Source organism: Ilyonectria robusta (assembly GCF_021365365.1).
Source record: "Ilyonectria robusta strain PMI_751 chromosome Unknown BGZ61scaffold_3, whole genome shotgun sequence".
Taxonomy (NCBI): domain Eukaryota; kingdom Fungi; phylum Ascomycota; class Sordariomycetes; order Hypocreales; family Nectriaceae; genus Ilyonectria; species Ilyonectria robusta.
Window position 1 is genome coordinate 1,995,514 of NW_025764437.1, and position 26,509 is coordinate 2,022,022.

General features: G+C 54.6%; 11 protein-coding genes across 11 annotated transcripts; 8 read left to right on the forward strand and 3 right to left on the reverse strand.

Moving 5' to 3' along the window:
• Nucleotides 1–668: 668 nt before the first annotated feature.
• On the forward strand, nt 669–2,701 carry BGZ61DRAFT_473603 (F-box domain-containing protein; the record flags this gene model as incomplete). Its single annotated transcript, XM_046248473.1, has 3 exons — nt 669–747; nt 806–1,519; nt 1,587–2,701. 3 exons carry the CDS (start codon nt 669–671, stop codon nt 2,699–2,701), a joined length of 1,908 nt encoding a protein of 635 aa, XP_046109734.1.
• Nucleotides 2,702–3,260: 559 nt separating this feature from the next.
• Nucleotides 3,261–4,161, forward strand: BGZ61DRAFT_132601 (uncharacterized protein). The gene has a single exon (XM_046237173.1). The coding sequence runs from the start codon at nt 3,386–3,388 to the stop codon at nt 3,869–3,871; it is 486 nt and encodes a 161-aa protein (XP_046109735.1). The 5' UTR covers nt 3,261–3,385; the 3' UTR covers nt 3,872–4,161.
• A 74-nt stretch (nt 4,162–4,235) lies between these two features.
• Nucleotides 4,236–5,608, forward strand: BGZ61DRAFT_473604 (uncharacterized protein; the record flags this gene model as incomplete). The annotated part of the gene is made up of 3 exons (XM_046248474.1): nt 4,236–4,265; nt 4,307–4,648; nt 5,120–5,608. 3 exons carry the CDS (start codon nt 4,236–4,238, stop codon nt 5,606–5,608), a joined length of 861 nt encoding a protein of 286 aa, XP_046109736.1.
• A 681-nt stretch (nt 5,609–6,289) lies between these two features.
• Nucleotides 6,290–8,071, forward strand: BGZ61DRAFT_132561 (uncharacterized protein). The gene has a single exon (XM_046237172.1). It carries the CDS (start codon nt 6,484–6,486, stop codon nt 7,957–7,959), a length of 1,476 nt encoding a protein of 491 aa, XP_046109737.1. The 5' UTR covers nt 6,290–6,483; the 3' UTR covers nt 7,960–8,071.
• Nucleotides 8,072–9,252: 1,181 nt separating this feature from the next.
• Nucleotides 9,253–9,712, reverse strand: BGZ61DRAFT_528209 (uncharacterized protein; the record flags this gene model as incomplete). The annotated part of the gene is made up of 2 exons (XM_046253219.1): nt 9,253–9,532; nt 9,633–9,712. The coding sequence occupies 2 exons, from the start codon at nt 9,710–9,712 to the stop codon at nt 9,253–9,255; spliced, it is 360 nt and encodes a 119-aa protein (XP_046109738.1).
• A 100-nt stretch (nt 9,713–9,812) lies between these two features.
• BGZ61DRAFT_473606 (uncharacterized protein) lies at nt 9,813–10,923 on the forward strand (the record flags this gene model as incomplete). The annotated part of the gene is made up of 4 exons (XM_046248475.1): nt 9,813–10,106; nt 10,167–10,382; nt 10,481–10,573; nt 10,636–10,923. 4 exons carry the CDS (start codon nt 9,813–9,815, stop codon nt 10,921–10,923), a joined length of 891 nt encoding a protein of 296 aa, XP_046109739.1.
• Nucleotides 10,924–11,437: 514 nt separating this feature from the next.
• Nucleotides 11,438–12,782, forward strand: BGZ61DRAFT_473607 (uncharacterized protein; the record flags this gene model as incomplete). Its single annotated transcript, XM_046248476.1, has 3 exons — nt 11,438–11,667; nt 11,790–12,357; nt 12,417–12,782. The coding sequence occupies 3 exons, from the start codon at nt 11,438–11,440 to the stop codon at nt 12,780–12,782; spliced, it is 1,164 nt and encodes a 387-aa protein (XP_046109740.1).
• A 597-nt stretch (nt 12,783–13,379) lies between these two features.
• On the reverse strand, nt 13,380–16,671 carry BGZ61DRAFT_132629 (uncharacterized protein). The gene is made up of 3 exons (XM_046237175.1): nt 15,508–16,671; nt 14,093–15,454; nt 13,380–14,041 (listed from the first exon to the last, which is right to left on the reverse strand). Exons 1-3 carry the CDS (start codon nt 16,528–16,530, stop codon nt 13,658–13,660), a joined length of 2,769 nt encoding a protein of 922 aa, XP_046109741.1. The 5' UTR covers nt 16,531–16,671; the 3' UTR covers nt 13,380–13,657.
• Nucleotides 16,672–17,230: 559 nt separating this feature from the next.
• BGZ61DRAFT_560693 (uncharacterized protein) lies at nt 17,231–19,605 on the forward strand. The gene is made up of 5 exons (XM_046255794.1): nt 17,231–17,709; nt 17,815–17,872; nt 18,092–18,484; nt 18,750–18,850; nt 18,882–19,605. Exons 1-5 carry the CDS (start codon nt 17,333–17,335, stop codon nt 19,351–19,353), a joined length of 1,401 nt encoding a protein of 466 aa, XP_046109742.1. The 5' UTR covers nt 17,231–17,332; the 3' UTR covers nt 19,354–19,605.
• A 598-nt stretch (nt 19,606–20,203) lies between these two features.
• BGZ61DRAFT_528212 (RNA polymerase II subunit A C-terminal domain phosphatase SSU72) lies at nt 20,204–21,027 on the reverse strand (the record flags this gene model as incomplete). The annotated part of the gene is made up of 2 exons (XM_046253220.1): nt 20,204–20,861; nt 20,918–21,027. The coding sequence occupies 2 exons, from the start codon at nt 21,025–21,027 to the stop codon at nt 20,204–20,206; spliced, it is 768 nt and encodes a 255-aa protein (XP_046109743.1).
• A 3,406-nt stretch (nt 21,028–24,433) lies between these two features.
• Nucleotides 24,434–25,975, forward strand: BGZ61DRAFT_343570 (uncharacterized protein; the record flags this gene model as incomplete). The annotated part of the gene is made up of 1 exon (XM_046239610.1): nt 24,434–25,975. The coding sequence occupies one exon, from the start codon at nt 24,434–24,436 to the stop codon at nt 25,973–25,975; it is 1,542 nt and encodes a 513-aa protein (XP_046109744.1).
• Nucleotides 25,976–26,509: the final 534 nt, after the last annotated feature.

Here is a 26,509-nt window from a genome sequence, read left to right on the forward strand (position 1 = left end):
TACCTACTGAGACATGCACCGTCAATCAGTGCCAGCTGAAAGAAGAGACATCCTGAGCCACGGTGGCGTCAGGAACGTGACTCGAGGTGCGTGCAACACACCGAGGGAAAAAAGCAGCCACAAGCAACTGGGCTGTTGGTCGGACACTGCATGTGGCTGTTGACATGGTCAGGCTCGGCAATGTCTTATGAGCCATCAATCCAGTCTATCCACCAGCTTGCCATTGGCTGGCCCCGGATACGCAGTCATCACTCACCAGCGGGGAATTGGAGGCTTCCCAGCGTGCAACTTGCATCCCAAACACGGCCGCAGCACGGTAGGCCATCTCATCAGACCACGCTGACTTGCCAGCAACCGCCAGCAACCGCCAACTCGTCCAACCTGACGTGATCTACACGCTTCCATTCCTGGCCCTGGAAGCGTCGCGCCAAACCCCGGCGCCAGCACCAGCCGGTGACATAGCGTCGCCTAAACCCACCTTAACTGGTCGCTTATCGCGATAGCCCTGGCCGGCCCCCAGCTCCGTCTTCCGTCTGGTGACTCCCGTCTGCCGCAGACCCTGGAAGTTAGAACCTTCCATCAGGATCCCCCACGGGCCACGGCTGCCCCTCTCGTTCCCGTTTCCGCTGCACGTTTCCGCTGCCCGTCCGCCATAATCGGCGAGCGTCATGGCTGAGTCCGGGCACCTACACCTGCCTCGACGCTGGGACGAGCTCCCGGACGAGATCCTGCTCCAGATCTTGTGCTGTGAGTGCTCCCCGGCCGAGCCCCGCTTGGAATAGCTCCGCTAATGGCAGTTCCCCAGATCTCGAACCTCACTACCTGCCCAGACTGCAGCTTGTCTCCCGTAAGCTCCGCGATGTTTGCCTCGACCATGAGCTCTGGAAGCGCCATTGTTTCGACCGCTCCTCGTGGTACCACTTCCTGCAGAACCGCCGTCGCTTCTATGCCGTGTCCGTCGAAGCCAGCTCGGGCCCACGCGACCAGCAAACCCTCCAAGCTGAAACCAAAGTCTCCGCGGAACCAGTCTATGGCCTCCCATCTCCAATTGAAGACGAGCCGCCTCGGCGGAATCGGGAGCACATGCAATTCTTACAGGACCTGGCCAACTGGGATCCAGCTTTCCCCGACGAACGTGTCTCGTGGTACGATGAGTATATCCAGCGCCATGGACCGACGTGCGTCAACTGGCTTGAGGCCCCGCGTGTAAAAGATGGAGGATTGAGGCATCCTGTAGAAGTCCGCGGAATGGCCCTCTACAGCCCGAACAATGGGGACGACGGTGTTGGCTCTCTTCTGGCGATCTCTCCACTGGACGACGGGTCGGTATGCCTGTGGGACGTGAATGGCAGCAGGGGGAAGCGAGGAGGAATCGTCGCAACCAGCCAACCAGGTATCCTGTTTACCGACTCGAGGGGGAATGACAACAACCGGCGGTCTAAGAGGATTGATACGGGAGTGACAGAGTGTGTCAGTGTGAACAACAGTGGGCACCGTGCATTCTTTGCCGTTCAAAGCCGTGAGTCAATGCAAATATCCCACCCGTCATCTACGTTCACGGCTGACCTATTCCTTACTATCTGAAGACCTCCTCGAAGTCGATCTCAATCGGCTCGAAGTTGTCAGCCGCGAGTCATTTGAATGGTCCATCACCACTCTTTCCCATATTCACGACGGTGTGCCATTGACTGTGGGTACATCATTGGGGATCCATCTGCATGATTTCAGGGCGCGGGCAAATGTGAATCACGAAGTTATAGACCGGGTTGATGGGCCTGGATGGAACGAGGACAGCCCTTTCAAGGCGATATTCGACCCAAAACCACTGCCGCCGTACGCCTCGCTGTCTCAACCGACGCCGATCAGCATTCTCCACCTACCTCGCGCGGGCGACGAGAAGATGGTGTCGGACGACATTTACGTGGCGGGGCGATTCTCGAATATCCTGCACTACGATCGACGAAAGTTCCCGAAAATCATGGGCTCCATCTACTCGGGATCGAGGCTGTCGAGTCTTGCGGCGCTGCCTTATCCATTTTCTACCGTAGATTACGAGGTGCGGCGTCGTGGAGAGCTTTCAGCCGAGAGAGTTGCGCAGTGCAAGACAATTGGGGATGGCCGTACGCTTATTGCGGGCGGGGAGTACAAGACGAAGGGATCTCTGGAACTTTACGGGCTAAGCTCAGCCATCCATTCGGATGGCAGCGCGGTGCTACAAAACTCGACTATGAAGAACCGATACAAGGCGGCGTCATCGATCATCCTGTCGGTAGCTAACCACGGAACTAAAATTGCGTTTTCCGACGGGGCAGGGCTCATCAAGTGGTTCGAGAGGGACGGGCACACGGAGTGTCGACGGATGAGAATTGGACACAGCGACGTGCAGACGCAACCGTCCTTGTTTGCGTCAATGCCTGGGTCCGATGATTTGGCTCGCAAGATCGTGTCAACAAAGTCGAAGCAAGGCCGCGAGCGACCCAACGAGGACAACATCATGTTCTGGACAGGGGAGAAGCTAGGAATGATCAGCTTCACGGGAGATCCACTCTTCACGCCAGACGATTTTGAGGACGCAAACCCCGAGGCGACGACAGACCAGGAGCGACACCAGTACAGCGAGAAGATGCGGGAGGTGCTGGGGCGACAGGCTGACGAAGCGCGGTTCGTTAGAGGACTCGGAATGGACACGACGCCGGGATGAACACGCAGTGATGATGACGATGATGCGGAGGCGATGCAGGTAGGCGTGGACGAGCCGAAGGGAGTAGAAGTGGATCAGCGATTGAACGACCAAAAAGAGATGGGGCAACAAAATGGAGTCTTTTATTAGCAATGCAGGATACAATTACAACCCAAATAATTAGAGTATTGCCGTCACACATGGCCTATCACTATTTGCACATATGACTGTATTCTTCATCCTAGGTACTAATAATCATGCAATATCCTCCTGGAGTAGTTATTTTCTAAACACTAACTCAATATGTAGTATAATTATTTTTAGCAATAATATTTTATTTTATTTATTAGGTCTAATTGAACACAAAGACAGACATTGCTCTCTGCGAGTGCGAGGCAGAGAGAGATCGGCGGTGGAAGAGGGGGTCCTCCCTCTGTCGCCCGTCCAAGGCTAGAGGGAGAGGAGGGAGGAGTGTAAGACGAGGCGGCAGCGTTAGAATCGTCGATAGCGAGCGGACGCGGACGGAGCCAACTGGACTCGAGATGAGGGTCGCAGTGCGCCGGGCTGGCAGGGTGCTTGCATGCTGCGAGATGTGGTCCTGCGAGGCGCGGGTTGGCCGTGTTGGCTGCGCTGGCTGTGTTGGCTGAAGATTGGCGGTTAGGTGCATCGTATGTGGATGGATGGGTAGAGTCCCAAGACACGAGGATGGACGGATATGGATGGGATGCGCTGCGTGTCAGCCGTTTGTCCTTCTTAGTTCGGCGTAGGCATAATCCTGTGATAAGGCGACGCCGCTGGTTGGGGATTCGACGTCTTGGGCGTGTGTCTGGTTGCCCTGCCTTGGCTCGTCGTCGCTGTTGTGTTCGTCGTCGACTCGTCTATCGCAGACTTGTAGTCTCTTGTCGTGGGGCTTCTGGCGTCGTCTGGCGTGTCACGTCACAGGCTATGCGTTTGAGTCATTCTATGCGATGCAGTGTGCGTTTGCATCCATCCCGTCTGCATCTGCATCTGCATCTGCATCTGCTCCGTTTCGTCGGCGTGTTCCACATATCGGGGCCCGCACCGATTTCTTCACTCGTCGCGGGACGTATGACGCAGAGCCAGCGACTAGTGGGAAGAACTCAGAAATGGGGACCGCTTTATTACCTTTCCCCCGTGACTACCGAGTCGGCATCACGGGATATCCGTTGACGAGTTCGCAGGGCCACGATGTACAGGACGGTAATTAATCCAGTGGCCGGTGCTGGTGCTGGCGTTGGTGTTGGTGCGGTGGTTCTCCGTGACGAAATACAGGGCGGCCAATCAGCGGTGGAGGAGGGCAGACCTAGGCCAATGGAAGTGGCGGGTCCAAATTGATTGACGGCTGGCTCTAGGCTTGGAAACCACCCAGCCGACACAGAAACAATAGTTTCGACGAGGCGAGACTACGCCGCAAATGAATGGCCATGAGTTGAATTGAGCGAGATTGGCTATCTGCCTATCTCACCTATCTGTCTGCCCACCACGTACGGAGTACCTATGTATCGAAGTATCGTATTTGTTGAGAGAAATCTAAATGCCAAGCTTAAGTTGGGCGCTGGGTAAGGTATCGATTTTGTAATTCCTTGCGCTGCATATTTCTTCCAGGTTCATGACCAGGATAGTGAGGCGACATGCCATTTATGGGCAGACGTAGGATCAGCCTCATACAGCCTAGGAAATTACATCCAAGCCGACTCCCAATCAGTCCCAGATGGCAATGGCGATAGCAATGGATCGCCATTGTGGACGATGCAGCACGACTGGAGGTGGATTTCTCGGTGGAGATGGCTGCGCTGTCAGCTACCCACTAGAGCATCTCGCCTCGCGGGCAAGTTTGCGGCTGGCGGGGCCGCGGTGATTAGCTCCAGTGCTAGAGGTGCCGGGGGGACGAGGGAGCATGTCAAAGAGAAGCAGAGGGAGGTTTCAAGGGATTCCCTGGGAAGCGCAGTAAGTGATGGGGCGTTGTGGCCTTGGAAGTTGAGCCAGAATCGGCAAAGAAGGGCAGAATGGCGCCTCGGCTCCATTGCCCTGGGTTGCGAGGTTGCGAGGTTGAAGGGGAATCCCTGGATGTGTTCGTCCATGGGTGGAGCATCTCTGTGACGGATCATGGAAGCGATGGATGAAAGAAAGCTTCCAGGGAACTTTTCCCAGTCATTGGCATGGAACGGGGCGTTGAGCCTCTTGCCGTACTGCTACTTGCATGTACGAAGCAGCTCTCCACATATCTGCGCATCGTTTGCTGGCGCGATGGTGATGGCGGGTGACTCGCCCTGTTTGTTTCCGACTTGACTTGGATTTCCTTGCGTAGAGGCACAGTAGTAGGCGACGCCGTGGATGCGCTGCTACACGCCATCTCGTTCCTCACCGCTTGCGGATGGGATGGGATAGGATGGGGGCCTGAGGCTGTGTGTGTCGTAGGTGTACGGAGGGAGTACTCTGTGCGCAGCCGCAACGGCAGCTGGCAGCAGGCAGCCTATCGCATTCATCTCCCTTACATCGGTGGGAGAGCGGCCCCATCACATCGCCAACAACAGCAGCAGCCTAGGCGCTTCAGCATCATCAGCAGCAGCAGCATCATCAGCATCAGCAGCAGCAGCATCAGCAGACCTGTATCGTCAGCGAGCTGGCATCAACCGGTCGACCGCAGCTGGAAGCAGTCGCCGCCGCCGCCGCCGCCGCAGCAGCAGCAGAGCAGTGCATAGTGAGGCGGCCGGCGATCGATGTTGGCCAGGGATTCTCCTGCCTCGTGTCGTGCTGCGTGCGGGTGGCTTCGCCCTCGCCTTGGTCGGCCCCTGCAAGGATTCCCCAGCGGTGATTTGGCAGCGCACCGCAGCGCATGGCCATGGCCTCATGGCCGTCTCTCATTCTGGGCTCCACTGGACTGGGAATGGACTGGGAAAAAGCTGAAAGCCAGGCCCAGGGGGGTGGAGAGCTTGCTTCTTGGCCCCCGACCGAGCAGCGCCCAACCCGCCAGTTGGATCGAGTTTGGGATGCCAGGACCAAAGCAAGAATGCCAAAACCGAACAAACTGAGCTGGGGCTGGCTCGCTCTGTCTCGCTCCTCTGTCTCGCTCTTGGCTCTCGGCTCTCGGGCGGCCTGAATGCATCTTATTTGGACTGGAGCTCCCGCACCTGGCCCTTGACAGATTTGCTTTGTTACGCCTAGTCTGGGTTGTCTGGTCGGTCTAGTCGCCAGCTCGCAACGCCTCTTCCGAAACCAAATCCCACCAAAAAGACGGACGGCCGCGGATCACCCCAGCGAACAAACACAAACGACAATATCCACGATTCGACTCGTTCCGCGACTCGCCCTGTCGGTGAAACTCTGTCTTCTCCCCCCTTCCCACTCCTTTCTGTTCTGCCCTTTCTTGTCTTGGATCCTCTGCTTTTTGCATTCCTCCCCCTTATTTATTCTTCTGCTGCACTTTCTCTGTCGACTCGTCTGTCACTTGTGTCTCTCGACCCGCCGCACCTACCCGCCACCCGATCCAACCGCCCAGCCCCGGACTCACCGACATATCTACGCTCGTCGCACACCGCACTCAGCCGCCAAGGGCCAACAACCTTCACATTCAAGAACCGGTTCATTGTGCAAGATCCCCGGAATCCCGACGCAGGCTTCCCCTGTGGTGTGACCAGAAATCGCCACTCCACGCCTCTCCTCCGATCAAATTCGCCCCGGCCACCACGTCACATTGTCCAGCAGGCATATATGTGAACTCTCCTCTCATCACTTGCTCCGTGGACGTTACTGTTGACGTTCACCCTGTTTGAGCATGTCCCATGGCCTTTTGGGTGGTTGACGGCGGTCGTTCACAAGGTGCCACCGGCCGCGGGCCCTACTTCCATGGCGGAAAGCGGAGGGTCAGCCAGTCCGATGGTGGCGATGGTGGCGACACCTTCGACAACAAACGCACAAGATTTGCCGACGGTGAATTGAGTGCCGATTGTTGTGGGTCAGCCCCCAGCCGCGGAGGATACGATTACGGCAATGATGATCGCCATCGATATCCCCACGCAAATCCCCACGCTGGTTTAGCCTTTAGATATGGCTCTGGCCCTGGGGATAGCTTCAATTACCCTATAGATGACGATCGCTACCACCACGATTACGACCACGACCGCGATATCGAGGCCACTCCCCCACCTCTTCTCCCACCCAACTCCATGCATGGAAAGAACCTCGGCTTCGTTGTCATCCGGGAATGTTCACCTACTCCTGAACTGCCCCCGATATCTCCCCTCAGCTTCGAGCCTGGCCCTGCTTCTGACATGGGCCCGGTCCTTTCACCACCCGGCCCTGGTCCTCCTCTTCCCGCAGCCTGTGACATGGAGCGCACACAATCGGGTCTCTCCATCTCCTCTGACACCACGCAGAACTCCCTTGCCAGCCTCGGGACAGACGACAACGTCGCTGACTTTATAAGCGACCTGGAAGCCGCTCGCGTGGTCCGAGATCATATCGCCGGCCTGACCCGTCGGCGCCGTTGCCCGGATTCGCAACATGGCCGCATACTCAAGGTCCTCATCAATCCCAAATCGAATCCGCGCGGCAGTACACCTGACTGGCCCCTGGATAACGACGCCTTGCGTAGCATTTTCTCCGCCGCCAACGAGCTCTTCTTCGCCAAACGTCTGACTGGACGTGTTGCCTGGGACTGGAGTCACCCAGCCAGCGCGCAGTACCAGGCGCACATCGTCGGCACCACGGCGCTGCGACGTTCGTGCCAAGGCGGCTACGAGACGCTCATCGTGTTGTCGTCGCCCATCCTCACAGACACCAAGTACAACCGGCGATTGCTCATCTCAACTTTTCTGCACGAGATGATCCACAGCTATCTCTTCGTGACGTGCGGTCTCAAGGCCGGCAAATGTGGTGGGCACACTCCCGGCTTTCGCCAGATTGCCGAGATGATTGATGACTGGGTTGGTCGAGGGTACCTCCGACTCGGGGAGATGGAGGCGGACCTAGAGCAGTTCCGTGAGCTGGATGAGCGCACGTACGATAACGAGCGCGACAACTGTGCCGTGGATGAGGAATGGAGGATGCATGGAAGTGGCCCTTGGCGCAGACGGGATGACCGCGTCGAGAGGGACAGGGACGATTACTATCCCATTGAGCCCCGCCCACATCACCAGCCGCAGCAGCAGCAGCAGCAGCAACACCGACATCACCCACGCCATGAAGAATGGCAGTGGCAAGAGCGAGAGGGCTTCCTTGCCCGCGTTGCCAAGGGTGGGGGCTCGCCATACGTTTAGGTTACTGCGTGGCGAACGATCCAACATGGGTATCGTTCACCTGAGACTTCTCGCCATTGGGATATGGCAGGTATTGCAGTCTCCCGTTAACCAGAAGGCATGACTCGTCGGGGGAACACCACCTCCCGCAGCATATAACATCAGGCGTAGACAAGGGGAATATCTGTACACTGGCTCAATCCGCAAGCCAATGTATGTACCCATATTTGCCCCCTTTGTATGAATGGCACGGCAGCGGAACATTGACGGCATTGCGACGGCGTTGGGAATGGACGGGTGGGTGAAATGGCTCCGTGGCTTTAATCTTGGAGAAAAGGACATCATTTCCTGGGCGTGTCACACACATCATATGGGCGGTGCATGGCCCTTTATCATACTCATATTAGTGATATCAAGTTATACTCTTTTCTATGTGCAGGTTGATTATTCATTCAAATGGAAAGCTGGAACGGGACTGGAAGATAGGGGTTATACATCATTAGGAAGAAAACAAACATTTGATACAGTGGGACGCGGAAAGTTTGCACCCGAATGCTTGTACCGTGAGAGTTTGAACTACCTAGGTAAGTAAACTAGGCTTGTGTTGCTTTATAATAAGTTATTTTTGGAGACCAGTATGTTGTATGAGTGACTGAGATCGGGCGTACACTTTGTGCATCCCACTGACTGTACCTTGGTTTGCGAGACAATCACGCGGATTGGGTATGACCAGAATATCTGCGGAACAGTCTCCCCGGTCCGCCATTTCACTGCCTCGCAGCCGACAACAGAAAAAGTTTGGCCCGAAACACACTTCCAGTCGTCAACCACACAGGCTAAGGTTTGCTACCATTGGCAAACCGGTCAGGAGCTTCTTCCCCGACGTCAAGATTGTATCAGACCTGGGTTCTCGACCGAAAGAATCAGCTTGTCGGCGAGTGCCCTCACTGGAACTTCAGTTTGCGGCATCTTCTTTCGGTAGGGTCTCCGTAATGTAGGATGGTCGGTACTAGCTAAGGCAGGCAGTTGTGGGATGTGGCGAGGGTCAGTTTCCGGGGCAGTGTAGAGGATCGCGAAACTCGGTCGTATCAATGCATGAGCGGGACTTTGAAACCAGGTTACGAATCAATTTCTTTTCTGCTAGGAACTCGCCCTCCCCTTCCTTCGTCTCTCATCATGGGTCATCCACGTCCATCAGGTCTGCCAACTCGTCGTGAATGCCCATTTCGGGGGTCTGGTCGCTGCCATTCTCGCCATTGCTTTCTTCCCCCTCCGACGACAGCTACTTCTCGCTCTCCGACGAGGACAGCTGCTCTACTGGTACGAGTTCAACATCCCGAAGGACTCAGTGTCTGAGGCATAGTTCCCGCAGGGGTCAAGGACGCTGTCGGGGATGAGGGCGATGAGGAAGCCAAGGAAGGCGAAGAAGATGAAGAGGATGAATAAGACAAAGGGGATGAGGTAAACGATGAGGCAGCCGATGGCGATGAGGAAGCAGAGGAAGATGAGGCAGCGGAGAGTCGTTTGGATGATTGCAATAAAACCGGGTTCCTCGTCAGAAGCCGCCATCACGGGCGTTGGCCACCGCCCTCGGCTATGAAGCTTGAGTTAGCGGTGCCTGGGTCATACAAGGAGTGTGGATTAACCCATACGTCAAACTTTGGCGGAGGGCTTCTCTAGAGCCTTCCTTCTACGGTAGCACCCCATTTGTCGGCCTCGGCTGGGACTTTTCGGAGCGCAGAGGCCGTTGACCCTTGGCTTTCTCCCACTCCATGCGAGAGTTTTGTCGCAGAACCGAGAGAATGACGATACAAGAGCTTAGCAGAAAACGAAACAACTTGCGGCCCGTCATCACCCTGTACCTGCGTCCTGGCATGTATTCATTAGGTCCGAATTCGCCTTTTGACATCGCGGGCAGCCTCGCAGATAAAAGGAAGGCCGATGACTTGGCTGTCTTGTCTTTTGCCGAGGACGTGGTCGTTTCGAAACGACCCCGGCTTGAGACCGAATTGGCAGGGGGGGATATAAGTTTCGAGGCAGATATGGAGTTGGACTCAAACTACCCGTCAGGGTGGTCAGAAAAGGAACTCCCAGAGTGCGTCAGGATTTCCGACCGACCACGAGAGATTTTGGACCTGTTAAACAGTTCCAACTTCGAGCAGCACTTGGTATGTTCCTCCTATGTATATTGTGTATCGTGTATTGTGTCATCGTACTGATATTGGTAGGAGTCTTTAAGGGATTATAATCGCATGCCAACGACTGTCCCTGGCCTTCAAACGAGACTCAAACTTTGGCAGGCAAGGGGTAAGGAAAAGCTGAAGGTGCTTGCACAATTCAGCTTCAAGGGAGGGTTGTGGAATTACGATCAAAGGCCAACAACAGTCCCTGGCCTCCAAACGACACTCAGACTCTGGCAGGCAAGGGGCAAAGAAAAGTTGAAGGTGCTTGCGAAATCCATCTTCAAAGGAGGATTTCTTTGCGATCCTGTTGGACTAGGAAAGTCACTTACGGCGCTGACTGCTGCGCTGGAATCCGGCAGGGCATGCTTCCCCATTGCGGATTTATCCTTATCGTCTGTCGCAAGTCCTGCATCGCGCAGTGGGTAGACGAGATCAAGAAGCACTTCAAAAGGGTAAGTTGTTGCATTGTCCGCTGGTCTCGCGATACGATATCTGACTGTGTAATTGGTTTTAGGAACATCGCCCCTCCTACATCGTGCTGAACTCCACAAAATTTCCGGTGCGAGAGCTTTTGCAGTACGACATCGTCATCACGAGTCTCAATTCACTCAGGTCACAGTACCAGAACTGTACTAGCTCTGATGATTACTATGAAGTTGACCACGTATCTGGAGTCAAGGAAGCTGACCGAGAATTCCCTGCGCCACCGGAAGAATTACATTCGCCACTATATTCGACCCGCGCTGTCCGCCATTTCACCTTTCTGCCAGCTGCCTCGCAGCTGACAACGGAAAACTTTTAGTCCGCACCAAATATACTTGAATTCTCTTATTGTTGATCCTATTGTTGATGGATGTGTGTGTGCTAGAGCACCCTAACCTCTTGGTTATTATAATAAATTATTTAAAAGACTAAGTCTTAGAATCTATTCCCTAATGACCATTAACTGATTTGATTATTTTATCTTCCATTAATTTGGATTTATTAATAAACCTAAGCCTAAGGTCTAAGAATTCCGATTTCAAGGGTACCAATTTGCCCTGGGCATTAGCAATACAAAAAAGCCCTCTTTGTGCTCTCCGAATTTTGATTCCTTCACTCAACCACCAAACAAAATTCCTCCTCGCCTCATCTCAGAATACCTTACTCCATCCCTTGCAGCCTTTCCTCTGCCGTATTGACGCTTCTTATCACCGGAACACGAACGATGACTATTTTCATAGGGTACTGTGCCAGTCGCCTGAACCGGAGCTACATGCTAACTTGTGTCAGAAACCATCAGTTCCTCTGCGGCGCCGACCGTCAAGAAGCCGGCAATGCTTCAACGACTCCCACCAGAAATATTCTTGTTGATCTCGCCGCTTCTGGACATCAAAAGCCGAAGGGTCCTCTCCAGCTTGTCCAAGCGGTGTCGAAATATGATGGTGGACAGGCTATTCGCCCACATTCATCTTGCTGGTCATGTTGATACAATTCTCGATACCCTCCACGAGTTCATCTCAGGCCAAAGATTCTTCGACATCAAAGACGTCAGGAAATGCGTGAGGTAAGTTGAGAATCGGGCTGCGAGAACAGTGTAATGACTCGAATTGAGCAGGGAAGCAACTATCACGATTGCGCCACCAAGGATTGCTGAGGCGGACGATGGGTAGCCTCGATCGAGAACAGCCGACGTGGGAGACCCAGGAACAATCACGACGAACTCGCTCGCAATCTTGTGTCTTGTGTCCTTGCGATGAACGATCTCCACACACTTTCCCTCAATCTCGGCGGCGTGACCCGAGCCTTGGAGCCACATATAATCGACGCTATACATAAAGACCGGAAGTGGAACATTGCCAGCTTGAGATTCTTTGCTCCGTACAGAAACATCCCGAAGACAATCTTGGAGCACTGCCAGAATAACACTCTCGAGTCCCTCCACGTATACACGGGAGAATCTTCGTCAGAGATCGTGACAGCCGCCGAATACCATCCGAGCTTGAAGAGACTGCATCTCTCAGTCCTGCCAAACACCGGTACGATGATCGCGTCAATGGGCTTCGCCAAATACCATCCGGGCTTGAAGAGACTGCATCTCTCAGTCCCGCCAAACACCGGCACGATGATCGCGTCAATGGACTTCGCCAGGTTGAAATCTTTATCGACCAAATTTCCAGACCTGGAGTGGCTGGCCTTGGACGAGAAGTGGAGTCTTCAAAGATTCACTCCTGGCGGGTACAGTGCTGTCCAGTTTGTAAGTATCATCAAGGGGTGACATCGCTCAGGTAGTGAGTTACTGACTGGGTATTGCAGCGAAAAGACCAGAGGCGGTTAGCGAGGGGCCTTTTGCGATTCAAAAAGTTGAAACGGGTTGCCTTTACCGTTCATAAGGAGGGACTCGGGCGAAAGCTGATCGAAAACAACGACAGCCACCATGGACGGCCGGAACAGTTGACGCCCCTTGAACAGAAACGTTGGTACAGAAAGGTGATCTGCAAACTTGCAGGTGACTGCCCGAACCTCGAGGAGATATGTGTCATGGTCAAGTTTCCTGAATTCTACAGAGGAACAAGAGGTCGGGAGGGTCAGGCGATGGTGGTTAGGCGCCGAAACGTTTATCAGGTATCACCCAAAGATGGATTCTCGGTTGGATTAGAGTACAGTTTATCACCAAAATAAGGGCTAAGGTAAGGGCTAAGGCATGGTATTTATGTTTTATCTTTATTTTGTCAAGAAAGCAATACCTTATTATCAAGTAGCAGGAAATACTCTCCTGTTATGCCTGGTCTCTCACGGCACAACAAATCGGGTGCGAACTTTCTGCGTCCTCCTGTATACTGGCCTACTCCTTGAGACGCATTTGCAAGGGCGGAGATGATAGAAAGGATAAGAAATATCCCTGGAGGATCCATAGCAGACTCCTCCATGAACCAAGTTTCACAAGTGCCATAGGCAGATCCCCCCTCCAGACGGGATGAAGTCTTCGGTGACAAGAACATGTATCATAGAACTTATTACTAGTTCTTCACGAGATAAATGACCGAAAGAGCATTTGGAACGTTGCTTCGTTTCCTTCTGTACGTCTATTATCATTCAAACACCACCCACACGCCACGAGCGAAAGCAAAATCTCTCCTCGCTACTCACGATGCACAATAGACTTGATGCAAACCCCTGGCCAATGGCCGGGCATATAAAACATGTTGCCCCCCAAGTGTATCATCAGACCCATGCATCAACAGAACCATGTCCAACGCCACGCCATGCGCAGCATTGCGTACCCAACAACGTAATGCCTTTGTCCTTGCCACCGGCCCGTCGTCACTCAAATATTGACCAGCACAACCCCACTCTCCCGCATTTCCCTGATTAAATCCAAAGTTGAGAAGCGAGGGGCATCGTGAACTGTCCGATATCGAGAGCTCTGCGTCAAGTGGGTATCAAAGGTAGTCCCCCTCTCCAAACATAAAAAGCGAAGGCGTAGTGACTTGTCGTGCAAATCGGCATAATTGTCGAGCCTCCTGAAAGAAGCCCAACTCAAAGAAAAACAGGGTTTATGAGAATTCGTCAACTGCGCCTGGATTTGCTAGCCTATCCATCCGTTGGACAAGCTCCTTTGTTTCACGAGCCGTTTCAAAGGAAATGGGTGGCAGTGTTTGCGTCCACATGCGCCACTCATTGGAGTCGGTGTCGATGCCGATGTTGGCCATATCCTCGCCGCGATCACCGGCTTCAAGAAGTCGCGCTCGGCAGTCTGCCAACCGGTTTGCCATGTCACCGTAGCCGTTGGCCTGCACCTCGGTGATAATCTTGCCCACAACGGCAGAGATGGACCCGATGTCTGCACTGATCTGTCGGATGTTGGCATCACCACGCACGGTGCCCACAAGATTCTGAATTTCGGACACTAAAAGTGCATTCTGATCCTCCAGGTAAATCTAGTCCTGTCAGTATATTTCTTCGTAGTCGCAATCTCTCAGTAGACTTACTCTGAGGTCCTCGGCGGCGCGGGTATCCTGCTGGTGAGCTCCGTGTCCGTTGATGTTGAGAGCGCTCGGCACCGCAGCAGGATAACCCATCCCGTTGGTCATGCCGTTCGATTTGGACGTAGGTCCATTCCGGGAGTACGGGTCCGTGGAGTGCCGGGGGGAGTTCACAGGGCTATAGGCCGATGAGTCTGCGCTTGCTCGGGTTCCTAGGCCTTGGAATGGTGGGGGCAGGGGGAGCGTACCCTGGGTAGCAGACACTGGGTCGGTGCTGAGCGGAGAAAAGAATCCAGTCGATTCCACGGGAGTGATGGTTCCTTCGTTCTCATCGTCGTCCAGTTCATCGGTGGGGGTGGCCCGGATCTTGACCAGTCGGAGGAGGTCCACAATGGCAACTGAAAGGTGGGATGCTGCGGCGTCAAGGAGGGAAACGGGGGATATTCCGGCACCAGCTGCAAAGTTCTTGGATGCAGTGATCAGGTTGTTCGCGGTCGCCGAGACCTTGGTTCGAAGCTGTTTCTGTTGTTGAGCCATTTCCTCATTGTGGGCTTGAGAAACATCAGTATCCTTGGTGATGCGGCGGACGCCAACAACCACCGATTTCATTGCGTCAATCACATTCTCCGGGTCTCCGGTCCTGGCCTTCTGTAGTAGTTCGTCAATCGCGATCTGGAACTTGGTAACGTGGACATCCTTAACAAGGCCTCGGTCGTCAGCAAATCCCTTGTCCCGGACAAATTTGGCAGCATCATGCTCAATTCCGGCTCCCATGGAGGAGGCGCGCATGTTTCTCAGTTGAGTCTTGGTGCGAGCGTAACGATTCCTCCACTCTCGGACCTCGTGCTCAAGCTGCTCAATATTCTTCTCGAGCTCAGCTTGTCTTTCGTATGTTGAACCGCTCTGTTGGGAGAGCATTCTCATCTCACGCAAGAACTCCTCAGCTTCCCGCCGAACCTCTTCCGTTACCTGACGTTGCTCTTCTAGTGCGTTCCGAAGGTCTTCATTCTCCCGTTGGAGTTCTGAGTCCCCGTCGGCCGGATTCATGCTCCGGGAGCTTTGTTGCGCCGCGGCCACCTGATCTCGGAGCTGTTGAGTTTCGGAGTCATGATCATCCCGTACCCTTTGGAGTTCTTGCTCCATTGAGTCATTCAAGTTCTGGGCCTTGGCTAGTTTGTTCTCGAGGTCAAGCCGGAGGTCAGACCATTCCTGCTTCTCAAGGCCTGTGGCAGTGGATCGTGCCCGCTCCTGATCTAGAGCGCTGTTCATCTCCTCCTCTTTTTTTCTCATAACGTCTTCCATGCCGTCCAGTTTTCCCTGCAAGTCCTGTACCTGCGCCTGGTAGTCTTCAATGAGCTTCTTGTCAGCCTAGAATCTGTTAGTAATCGATTATCTCCATGCGGAAGATCGAAAGCACGCACTTCTGAGGTGATAGCGCTATCACCACTTCTTTTGCTTTCGTGGTTGCTTGTGACCTGTTCTAGGGCAAAGGAGTCGCCTTCGTCATCCTCTTCGAGCATGGTACTCTTGTTCGGCACGATTGTGTTGTTCTGGTTGAGTTGCTTTGGCGTTGGTCGTCCATAATCGCCGTTGGGGATACCTGGAGATGCTGGGATCCCGTAAGCATCTGGTGGTGGAGGACCTCTCATGGAGGGTGCATCGGAAGGCCGTCTCATGCGGCTTTGTCCCCTCGGGGGGAACCCATTACCATTGCCATTAACTGGAGTGCCTGTGCGGCTTACCGGACCACCGCGGATCGACATGGGACTTCCTTGGCGTTGGAGGTCGCCTCCGACAAAATTGGGAAAGCGGCGTTCTAACTCGTGGAAGACATCTGCGGCGAGGTCTCGAAATCGTGGTGGTCCGAGGGAGGAGAGTCTCTGGCGGGCCTGGTTTCGCTTTGGGTGGAAGTTCTTCTCGGGGAGTAGGAAGGTAGGAACAGGATTTGGGGCATTGGGAGGGGCCCTCGCGGCGGCCTGCCTTCGGATCAACTCGTCAAAGACATCGGTACTGAGCTCGTAAAACTGGACGGATGACAGTCGGAGTAGCTTGTCGCGGGCCTTGTTCGGCTGGTGCTTATGGTTCGGGTCGCGGGTGTTGAGAAATGCTCGCAAGGCGACGTAATGTTCGCTAAGGATAGACTCGTCAAGGTCAGCGCGAACGCTGTTGCGACCGCTGTCGCTCCTGGCGTAGAGGTTGGTGCCCTGACTGGAACGTGCGATAGAGGCGGGCGGTGAGGGTCCGCCATTGCTACGGGGCGCCGAGGGGAAGCCGTTCATGCTCATGTTGATGCTGGAGCCGCCCGAGTTCGGGGGCGAGGCGAGGTTGGAGCGGCCGTTGAGATAGGGGGCGTCGTCGCCGGCCTGGTACTTGGAGACGGAGAACTCGCTACCGCCTAGAGAGATGGGGGACAACGGCGCATTGCGGCTTGCACTGATGCTCATGATGGTAGGAAGAGGTCGGGAAGAAGGTGTCGCGCGGCAAGAGAATGGAGGGAGACGAAGCAGAGCCAGTCGCTTGTCTCATAAGGGCGCCACGCGGGACCAGACGAAATGCAGGTGCGTCGTCCCTGGAATCGAGGACTAGGTTCCCCCACACAATTGGTGTCCCTTCAGGGGCGTAATGCCAAGATGTCTCCAGCGGCCGAAGGTATTTGAGGGACGGGCCCGATTGTCTGAACCACGAGAATAGCGGTGGTGGCAGCAAAAGCAATGCCGGGATTGTTCGTCAACGTCGGGCGGCAGTGACGGAGACGAGACGAGACGAGGGGGGACGGGGAGAATAGAGAGACAGTACCGGAGAAGGGGCGAGGATTGATCGGTGTACAGTGGATGGTGGAACAAAAAGAAGACGACTCTGCGCCTGCGTCTCCACGACTCTGCGGGTGACCGACCCTGAGAAGGGGATGGTCGCTTTGGTCCGAAAGGGGGTTGGCTGGAGCTGGACCGAATGCGGGAGGGTGGTGTGTGAGCGCGTGTGTGTAAATCCCTGGTTTGCGGCTTCCTTGGACTCCGTGCTGTGCAGCGCGTACAGAGCGTCCATCCAGCGTCAAATTGTCCACTCTCCAGATCAAGCAAAGTCGGGACCAGCGTCCAGCGTGAGCGGATCAGATCTCGACGGTCGGGAAATGAGCTATTGGTCGGTTGCCAAGCTGGCAGGCCCCCCCTGCTAGCAATGATTGTCGACAATCGACTTGCAATTTCTCGAATCCACCGACCGGTCGATGGGCTATGCTGGAGGATGTAGATGACGACGCCCGCGACGAGGACAAAACGACGGACGATGGACTCCGTCCGCGAGAACCGTAAGAGAAGAGCCGCAAGAGAAGAGCCGCGAGAGAGCAGGCAAGAAACCACAGCGAGACAGGAGTCTCCAGAGGCGAGCAAGCGATTCAGCCGCTACCGTGTCAGTCGGATGATGGATGGATACACAGCAGCTGAAGAGTGGTTGCAGCAAGGCGCTGAATGGCTGGCTGGCCTGTGGTTAGAGATGCGGATGCAAGGGACAAAGCCCGGACTCGTCGCCTGTTGCAGCGGGAGGGTGTGCTGGAGGGTGTCGCCTCTGGCCTGTCGCTTCACTGCACGAAGGCTGGGGCAGGAAGTTGACAACTTCCCAAGGTATCGGTACGTACCAGATGTACAGTGTAACACAGTGTGTGAATATCTTTCAGGAGAGAGCACCCCAGACTCTTATTGTTCAATACTCAAGTAATGCACATAAGCTAGTAGTTGTTGTTCTGCTAGAAGAGAGTTTTCAGTCACTGTTGATAGCCTAATGTACATTACAGTACATAACATTGAATTGCTGTTCGATTCCCAAGTTTTATGAGAAAGCCCTCCTATTGCTGAGTTCATCGAATTGCAACTTGAACTGTGTGGGGACGGCGGAGATACCATTGAAGTTGTCACACTTCCTCCGCCAGCCTTCCTACCCAATCTCGATACTGCTCCGACCCCCCCTTCCCAGGATGCAAGCCCAGGCTCAACCCAGACCCAACCTTATTAGTGCTCGACAGGCTATCAACTGGCGCCTTCTCCCCTGAAGCCGACAGCCTCTGGGCGGTCTCCAGCGTCCTGCCAGCGCGCCGCCAGCACACCGACCGCAGTGATTCGCCAGCGAGGGACAGTGACCCAGCCCGAACGACGTGCTGGGGATGGCCCCGCAGGGAGTGGGAGGGAGCCACCTGGAGCCACTGGAGCCACTGGAGCCACTGGAGCCCGCTGTGGCCAACTTGGGAATCAGGCCAGGGGCATCATGGGAGCGAACTGGGCTGGCGCTGTCAGAAGCAGCCCTTCCACCGGTGGCGTCGGACAAATTTGGGCGCCCTGCTCTTGCGCGGCATGGGAGCCGCCGCTAAAAACCGACCAGTCTTCAACACCTCATCTGGCGAATCTGCGAGTACGTACAGTCGCCGTGCGGAGTAGTAGTATTGCTGTGTACTTTGGGTGGTACTTGACTGAGTCTCGGTACGTATCTATCTCCAGCAGCCTTCAAACCCCCTGGACTAGGAGCTTGCTTGTCGAGGGAAGGCCTGCTAGTGGCTGGGAGAGAGGCAAGTCACAATGCATAACTCGCTGTTCATCTCAACTTCCATGAGGGCACGCGACGCTATTAAATGTCACCGCAAGGGAGTCTTGAATTCCCGTTGGCCAACTCCATTCAGGGGGCAGAGCGTCAAGACAGCAGCACAACCGCCCGAGAGGACAACGACTGGCAGAGACATTTGTATCGTAATAGCACTTCGTTGTGTTTGTACCAAGCCAGGTACGTACGTCGTAGGTAATTAATTTGCTAGTGACCATTTCCTTTTCCACTACGAAGGAGGCGCAGTCTCGTTGTGGTCGTATTTCCAGAAGCCTCGCTCCCCTTGCCCGGAGTCTCGGGAGATACCTTGTCATCAGCCCTTGATAAGTTCCTCTTATGCCGGCCCGGGGCTGGCCAGCCCACCTCTGGATTGCCCCGGTCGGCTTAGACCGATACTTGCACATGAACAACCCAGTCAACAAACGCCAGAATACATTCCGCTTGTAACCTGCGCAATCATCTGTAAACAAATTCGAAGATTGCGCGAGACGCAGCGATCACGTCAACGTTCCGTCACCGACAAACAATTGCATCATGCATTCTGTCCACTTTCCGTATTGCATGATACGCTGCTGGGCAATCGTCGTCCAGTGCAAGCACGGGCCGACGCTATCCCCGGCTCGTCGATCAATATCATGAATCTAATATACGGCGAGGGGCTCACCGGCAGGATAGCGCCGTGATATACTCGGTGTCAAAAAGCTTCCACGCTGGGCTGCCAAAGGGAGGAGAGACTAAGCCGTGGCCATATCCCGGCGTATCCGGATGCATGGGCAGTTGTTTGGGCGAGCTGTGATGCCCGCACACAAACAAAGAGCCTGATGAGTCCACACTCATTATGCCCATTACTCTACGTAGCACGACAAGAAATTACGCTCCCGAGATAGTGAAATCGTGCTGAAGTGACACTAGCTTGTAATTGCCTGCAATACAGGCTTTAATATTATAACAGGCAGTAAAAAACTCTTAACTTTAAAATTAGCTGGCTAATTATCTATAAAAATAATCTATTTATTATTTTATTTCTTACTTTATTTAATTATTTTAGCTGCTAGAGGCTTACCGAGTTGTTGTGTTAGTATTTTAGATGAGATGATACACTCCAGGGAATCAAAGATAGGAGTCGCACAGATCACGCGAAAGTAGTCACATCTGCCGATGCAGGTAGGGATCCAATCTTGAATCTCTAAATGCCAAGATCATGGGGATCTGGGCCAAGGCTTATCCCAGACAAGCCTGAGCTTGCCGATCTTTTGCAAGTGGTACTGCCCCCGAGCTTGAGCGTTTGAACATGAATGCGGATATCATGCCAACACCCTAGAAATGGCTATCCGCAGCATCGTAGTCAATTCACGGGAAACCGCAAACATGCAATTGCATGTGCATGTAAGAGATTTTGCAGATCACTGCGGACTGGAACACAGATCTCTACCGACCGGTCTGTTGGAACAGAGTCGTTCCAGGACGCATTCCCAGGTCGGACCTCGGCCTATGTCACTTCTCCACCGCAACAGGATGCGTTTGGTTTCCTAGTTAAAACCAAGCTACAGTCCAAGTTGCTGGCAGGTTGGGCCATCTTTCTTGCCAGGATGCCAGAACATCTGGCACTCGCTCATCAAACGTGGCCCTGCTTGCCGCACTGCCAATGTCGAATGTGGTCGCACCTACAGCGTCTCGCTCTTCTGCTGCGGCGGCATTGAGGGAATTGGCGAGATCCAAAATGCCTTGCCCACCGATGGCAGCTTCTTCGTGATTATCTTTGATTTCGACGTTGATGACATGCACTGGTCGGTTGAGCGGTGAGCCTCGGTTGAGCAAGTCATCAATGACAGCATCCCAGCATCGTTCCTCGCAGGTGATGACTACGTCAACCAGGCCGCCCTCGGTGCCTTCACTGCCGCTGTCTTTGGAATGCTGGAGGCGAGGCACACCAACTTGCCAGTCTTGCCACCGCTCTGGTCCCCATTTGACACCACGGTTCCTGCCCAGCATGTTCAGGATTCCGTTATTCTTGTAAAGCCGATAATCCTTGGCCTCAAGCTCCTTGTACATGCTGTCATACGAAGTTTTGTTGAAATGGTAAACGTTGGGTTGGGTGATGGTCGGGCCGGGTAGGCGCACGAGAGACCCGGTCCCGAATGAGATGACAGGGTATTTTGCCAGCGAAAGTTGGAGATGGGCTTCCATGGATCTGTTTCGGAAATTAGTTGTGGGATCAGATTGTGAAGATGTTGATGTGAGACGAACCTGTTGTTGTTGCTCGCGCAGACGGTGCAGAATTTGAGCTTGTATCCTTCAGCTTGGCCTGCCGTACCATCCTGGCCCTGAGCCGCCGAGCTTCCATTCGCAACCTCCATGTTGAGTCAAATCTCTAGCCGTATGGAAAAGCCAGGTCCTGAGAGAGAGTAAGGTCTCGTCGCATCCTCTGGGGTCGAAGGCCAATGGTTCTTGAGGTGCTGTACTCGGCCACGTTAGCAGATGCGCTGGCGACAAGTCAAATAAAGCTAAAGGTGGCGAGGGATCTTCATTCAGGATAAAGTTGCGTATGATGTGTCTCAACAAAGAAATTCAGACAGCTCCAATAATTTAATCTCATCATAGAAGAAAAATGAACATAGCATTAACAGAGAACTTACCGTATATCGGATGTTGGATAGAGGGCTGATGATCAGGTCATCACGGCGCTACTGTTCGGCGCCTTGGTGTTGCAGAATTTTACTCCTCTCGCTTCGAGAGATGGATGATGGATTGTTGTGGAGGGAGGTTGGAGAAAAAGCTCAGCGGAGCTGTGGGTGAAGTTCTGCGGATCGGGTAAAATCCGGCGTTTTGCGCACGGGTTGCTTATGTCATAATTGTTTAGAATGGAATCCTTGGATCGCGCCTGTGTCGATAATTGATTAGGCGATAATTGATTAGGTAATTATTGACAATTGACGAAGCTCAATTGCCGATCCATGAATCTGCAGCATGACTGTTACTTCAATCGTACCTGCATGATGGTCGCATCGCGTGGTAGGGTTCTAAACGACGAGAAGGAATTGGGCTTCCTGACGTATCTTGGTGCCAACTCTATTCATGTGGCCAGGCCTTTGAAACCAATGGTGTTGCTGTGGCTCTGGGTTTTGTTTAAGCCTTCCCGTATTTCTCTCGTGGTCAACCGCTAATATCAGCATCCCCAACCTATGCAAAATACCTGCCCACCAGCAAAGAAGGGCTGTGGAGATATATTTTGTAATTTCTCTTCGACAACCCCGGATCAGCGAGCTAGCTGGAGCAATCTCACTCAGCTCATCCTCAGTCCTCATCGTGAGTAGGACAGGAAAAGGCCTCCAATTGGCAAGTCCACACCCGGCAAATAGACCGTGGTTGCCATTGCAGGAAGAGGGCCCACTGTTGGTGTCTTCGACCGCTGGCAATTGGCCGGTTGGCGCCCGCATAACCTGAAACGAATCGACGCATTGGGCAAGTCCAATCAGGATACCCTGCGAACGACCACTCGTGCACTGTCACCCAAAATAGACGTCCAGTGGCAGCATGCCCGCTGTTTGGGCATTATCGTCTCCCATTGTTGCCTATCCTTGGGAAAAGGTTGGAGGATGGGAATTGAGTGCATGAGGCCGATGGAGGCCCTGCAGGGGGGGTGGGATGAACTCTTGCTAGGCTTAACGCCAGCACGGAGCATACGAAGACGCGTTGGCCGCCATGACATGGGACGACGTCCCGAAGGTGGCATTCGGGTCATCAAAACATGGCTTGCTGGTGCTGCTGCGCCGTGTGCCCGGCCTGGTGTGAGTTGCTAGGGAGGTAATATTGCCAATTCATCATCTGTGACAACCCTGCTGGAGAATTGCGCTATTCAGGCTTGGCTAGGCCTCAAAAATTGTCTCGTGCCTCTACCGTAGGATCGCGGCATCTTGCGGGAGGGCGGGACGGATCTTATGATGGGCCGGCTGCGTCTCTACAGTGGCTCCCTCAGTGCTTGGGTTGACGAGTCGTCTGCATGAAGATGGATGCCATGCGACAAGGAAACGCTCGTGATCGACCCGTGGACCGCCGGCTTAGCGGCGTTGACGCATCTGTTTATCCAGCCCGCTTCGAGTTTCAGCATTTTGTGCGCCATCACGATTGCTAATTTCCAAGCATGCCCGAGTCGATTCTACGGCAGCGATCCGGCCCCGGAGATTGCTTTCATCGCGACCTCGAATACCCTGTTCGTCTCCCGGTCAGAATAGCCCGACATGAGATGAGCAGGGCCGTCTTTCCCAGGTTGAGGTTCCAACTTGGCGGGTGGGGTTCCAGGGCGATCCCCGTTCGCATGGAGTACGAATTCACCACATACGATAGTCGTGCTCGTAGCGTACCAAGATAGGTAGGTAGTGAGTGCTATTTGTAGAAGAGAGCAGACAACGGTTAGACGGCTGGCCGGGGGTGCGTCTCCTCATCAGCCACGTCGGGGTTCGTCTTTGCCATGGTTGTACGTGCTCTGATGAACCAACGATGACTACGAAGTACGTATATATGTACGTGGAATGAGGGCTACGGAAGCCGAGCGTGCGACTGACTGCAAGCAGTCAATTGAAACCGGTTGACTGCGTGGGTATTCTGGCTGTCGTGTGAGTAGCACACATGTACCCTCGGCACCAACCCACCCACCACAGCCCACCGAGGGATAGAGCGGTTGTCGACCCCTCACTCTGACATATCAATGAAACCTAGAGCGCAAAGGTGTCCCAACAACAGAGCTGCAAACAGCCGGGCACCGGGGGCAGACCATTCCCCGATCCTGTGCGCCACACTCTGCACGTAATATATTATCCCCGAAGAAACCAAGCGCAGCTGGCGCAACAGTGGGAATAACCTCCGCCCGAGGTCACGACGACGGGGGACAGGGACGGACAGGGACGGACAGCCTCCAATCCCATTGTTGGGTTGGCTACCGGGACCGACTTACAGGCGCTGACTCGCTGGCTCTGCAGCCTCAACCAGTAGGATCAGTGCGCGACGCGCTTGCTTCCAGTGGTGTGTTGCGCTACAGCGTCGTCGCCTCAGCAGCTGCGGCGCTGGGCCCTGCCACCTGGACCTGGTTTGGGGCTTGGGGCTTGGAGCTTGGGGGCGCAAAGGCTGGCAACCTGCTGAAGGAAGGTCCCTCGACTCTCCACTCCCCACTGCGACTGCGACTACCTTCACTAGCCTGGCCTCACCTCCTCCCACACTACTCCACCTCGGTCTCTGCCTACCACCTACAACCCAGGCTCACTCTTCGACTTCACCAACCGACTCTGTGTTGCTCGCCTTCCGCAGCACCTGCGCCCTTGTCGCTTCCGCGCCGCCCTCTTCATTGCTTCTACTTCTCTACGCTCCTTTGCCATCGCCTCGCCCCGCGTCGTTGACTGTTCCTCGACGCTGCTTCTGCTTGTTGCCTGACGACTGGTCGTCTGGCATTGCGTTAGGGCTTGGCTCAACCCACCCTCTTCTGGCGCCCGCCGACCGACTCCTCTCGGCGACTTCGCGCTGCGGCTGACTTGACGTCTGCTGTCCTTGCGATCCAACCTTTTGCCTGCCAAACTTCGAATCCTCGGCGTTGCGGTCGCCTCGTCCATCTCGCTCCGTCCCCGTCTCGATCCCCTCGCGGGTCTCTTCGTCGTTCCACCGCGGCCCCGGGCGTGCCGCATCCTCCACTGTCTGGCGGCTCAGCGGCCGTGTGCGCGAGATCGCACGACCGTCGCCCTATTCGCCTTGCGAGGCATGACGACGACGGCAGTAATGTCGACGACTTCCGCCCCAGAAACCCCTCCCCCCGCGGCAGCCTCTTCTTCCTCACCGAACCCTAACCACCCCGCGCTGCCGCCGCTGATCACCTCTCCCGCATCGCGCCGAAGCACCCTGTCGCGCCCCATGTCGCACGCATCCAAGAACCGACTCTCTCAATACTCTACGGGCTCCGCGCCTTCGAGATCCCGGCCAACCTCTCACATGTTTTCCGTCTATCCCTCGAGCCTCTCATACACATTGGTGCGGGACTTTGCCTACCCTGTCACGCATCACTTGCACTATGGCCCCCCTCCGGAGCCTTCACGGCCGCCCTCGGGCATGACCACCCCCGCTAGCGAGCATCGCAGGCTCTCAGACCCTCCCGTTTCGTGGGAACAGAAGATGCCCTGGGACTCTTGGGCTCCTGACGGTTATAATCGCGGTCATGATATCGCTCCGATTCATTTTGGCGATGGACCTCCATACAGCGAGGATGATGACCTACAGAGCCCTGTTGTGGCCACGCGCCATCGTAAGCACAAGTCTACCTCTGCTACGGTCGCTTTCAGTCAAAGAAGATCAGGCCGTGACATTGACGGCCACGGCACGGGAGGGACGCATCCAACGGCGAACTACGACAACGAGCGGGGTTATTACGTGGGGACTAGCGGGGATGGTAGTGAACGGTACTATGTGAATCAAGGTGGCGAGGCGAATGGTCCTGGTGGAGAGTATGTCACTTACCCGCCTGGCCAGGCAAGACACAGTCGCGCATACCACATCGCCCAGCAGCCCAACCCTGCCGAGGGCATTGAATACTATCAGCCCGGATCAGACGCTTCCAGCACCCCATCGTCTCCAGGCCTTCATGATGAAGATCAATCTCGCTACTCACGCGATTATCAGTTTACCATCACGTCTCCAGACGAGGAGTTCCACGGAAAAGCCGTCGCCTTGTTTGACTTTGAGCGGGAGAATGAAAATGAGCTGCCCTTGAAGGAGGGCCAAATCATCTGGGTCTCATATCGACACGGCCAGGGCTGGTTGGTGGCGGAAGACCCAAAGACGGAAGAGAGTGGACTCGTCCCCGAGGAGTACGTGCGGCTACTTCGAGACATCGAGGGAGGAATGACCAGCCTGACTGGCCACCTTGGAGAGGGATCTGGCTCCCCAAACGATGTGGGCACGCCTACCCAGACGGAGCATAGCGGTCAATATGGCCACACTCCATCGTCCAGCAACGCAACTAACGGGTACCACCAGCCGCCGATCGTGTCGATGTTCTCGACTTCGAGCAAAGATCTTGATCTGTACCCGACCCAACAGCTAGGCCTCCACTCTCAAGCCCCGCCTCAAGTCATTCATTATCACGGACAGCGAGGCGGGAGCCAAGCGAACACGCCTACAATCTCCCAGCACCAAGATACAGGGATAAGGAGAGAGAGTCAAGATGCAAAGAGGGCGGATGCGAACACGACACCGGTCCAAGAAAAGCCAAGTGTTGCGATTGGGGAAGAGAAAGTTAGCGAAGAGGCGATGGATGGGGAACGATGACCCGATCCGGATCTGACGAGAGATTTATCATGTTTGAAGATGTTCATGACTTGATGTATCCTTCAGCGGGACACGGGTGGATATACCAATAATTCCGGACGGGATTGACGAAAGACGGCTTTGCGACGACGAAGCAAGATTGGAGAGTGCCCTAAAGCTCCTGGACTACCAAACTGGCGCAATCTTGGCCGTCATTGTCACCAGGAACATCCGCGGAGGACTCAAACCGAATATGATGAACCCGTGGATGATATCAAGAATGGGTGTAAGCGCGACAGGGATAGAGGAGGAACAGTGGAGAGACCGGAACCAATGCCAACCATCATGGCATAATACGGAGGAATGATTCAAGATAGAAGTGGTTGATGACGAACTGGGGGGAGTGATGCGGCACAAGAGCTCGACGAGGCGAGGAGAGGATAGCGTGTTTGGATATATATAAGTGAAGAGATGATGCTGTGCGAAGTTTACGGCACAGGTAGAGCTCAAACCCAACATGTGTCACCGAGTAATGACGCTATCCAAGGCTAAACT

Coding starts and splice junctions, on each gene's coding strand:
- BGZ61DRAFT_132601 (XM_046237173.1), top strand. CDS start 3,386: ATGGACGGATATGGATGGGATGCGCTGCGTGTCAGCCGTTTGTCCTTC.
- BGZ61DRAFT_132561 (XM_046237172.1), top strand. CDS start 6,484: ATGGCCTTTTGGGTGGTTGACGGCGGTCGTTCACAAGGTGCCACCGGC.
- BGZ61DRAFT_132629 (XM_046237175.1), bottom strand. CDS start 16,530: ATGAGCATCAGTGCAAGCCGCAATGCGCCGTTGTCCCCCATCTCTCTA. Junction 15,455..15,507: donor ATAGCGCTATCACCTCAGAA/GTGCGTGCTTTC, acceptor AACAGATTCTAG/GCTGACAAGAAGCTCATTGA. Junction 14,042..14,092: donor GCGCCGCCGAGGACCTCAGA/GTAAGTCTACTG, acceptor TGACAGGACTAG/ATTTACCTGGAGGATCAGAA.
- BGZ61DRAFT_560693 (XM_046255794.1), top strand. CDS start 17,333: ATGACGACGCCCGCGACGAGGACAAAACGACGGACGATGGACTCCGTC. Junction 17,873..18,091: donor ATAGCCTAATGTACATTACA/GTACATAACATT, acceptor CAACCTTATTAG/TGCTCGACAGGCTATCAACT. Junction 18,851..18,881: donor TTGTGTTTGTACCAAGCCAG/GTACGTACGTCG, acceptor TTAATTTGCTAG/TGACCATTTCCTTTTCCACT.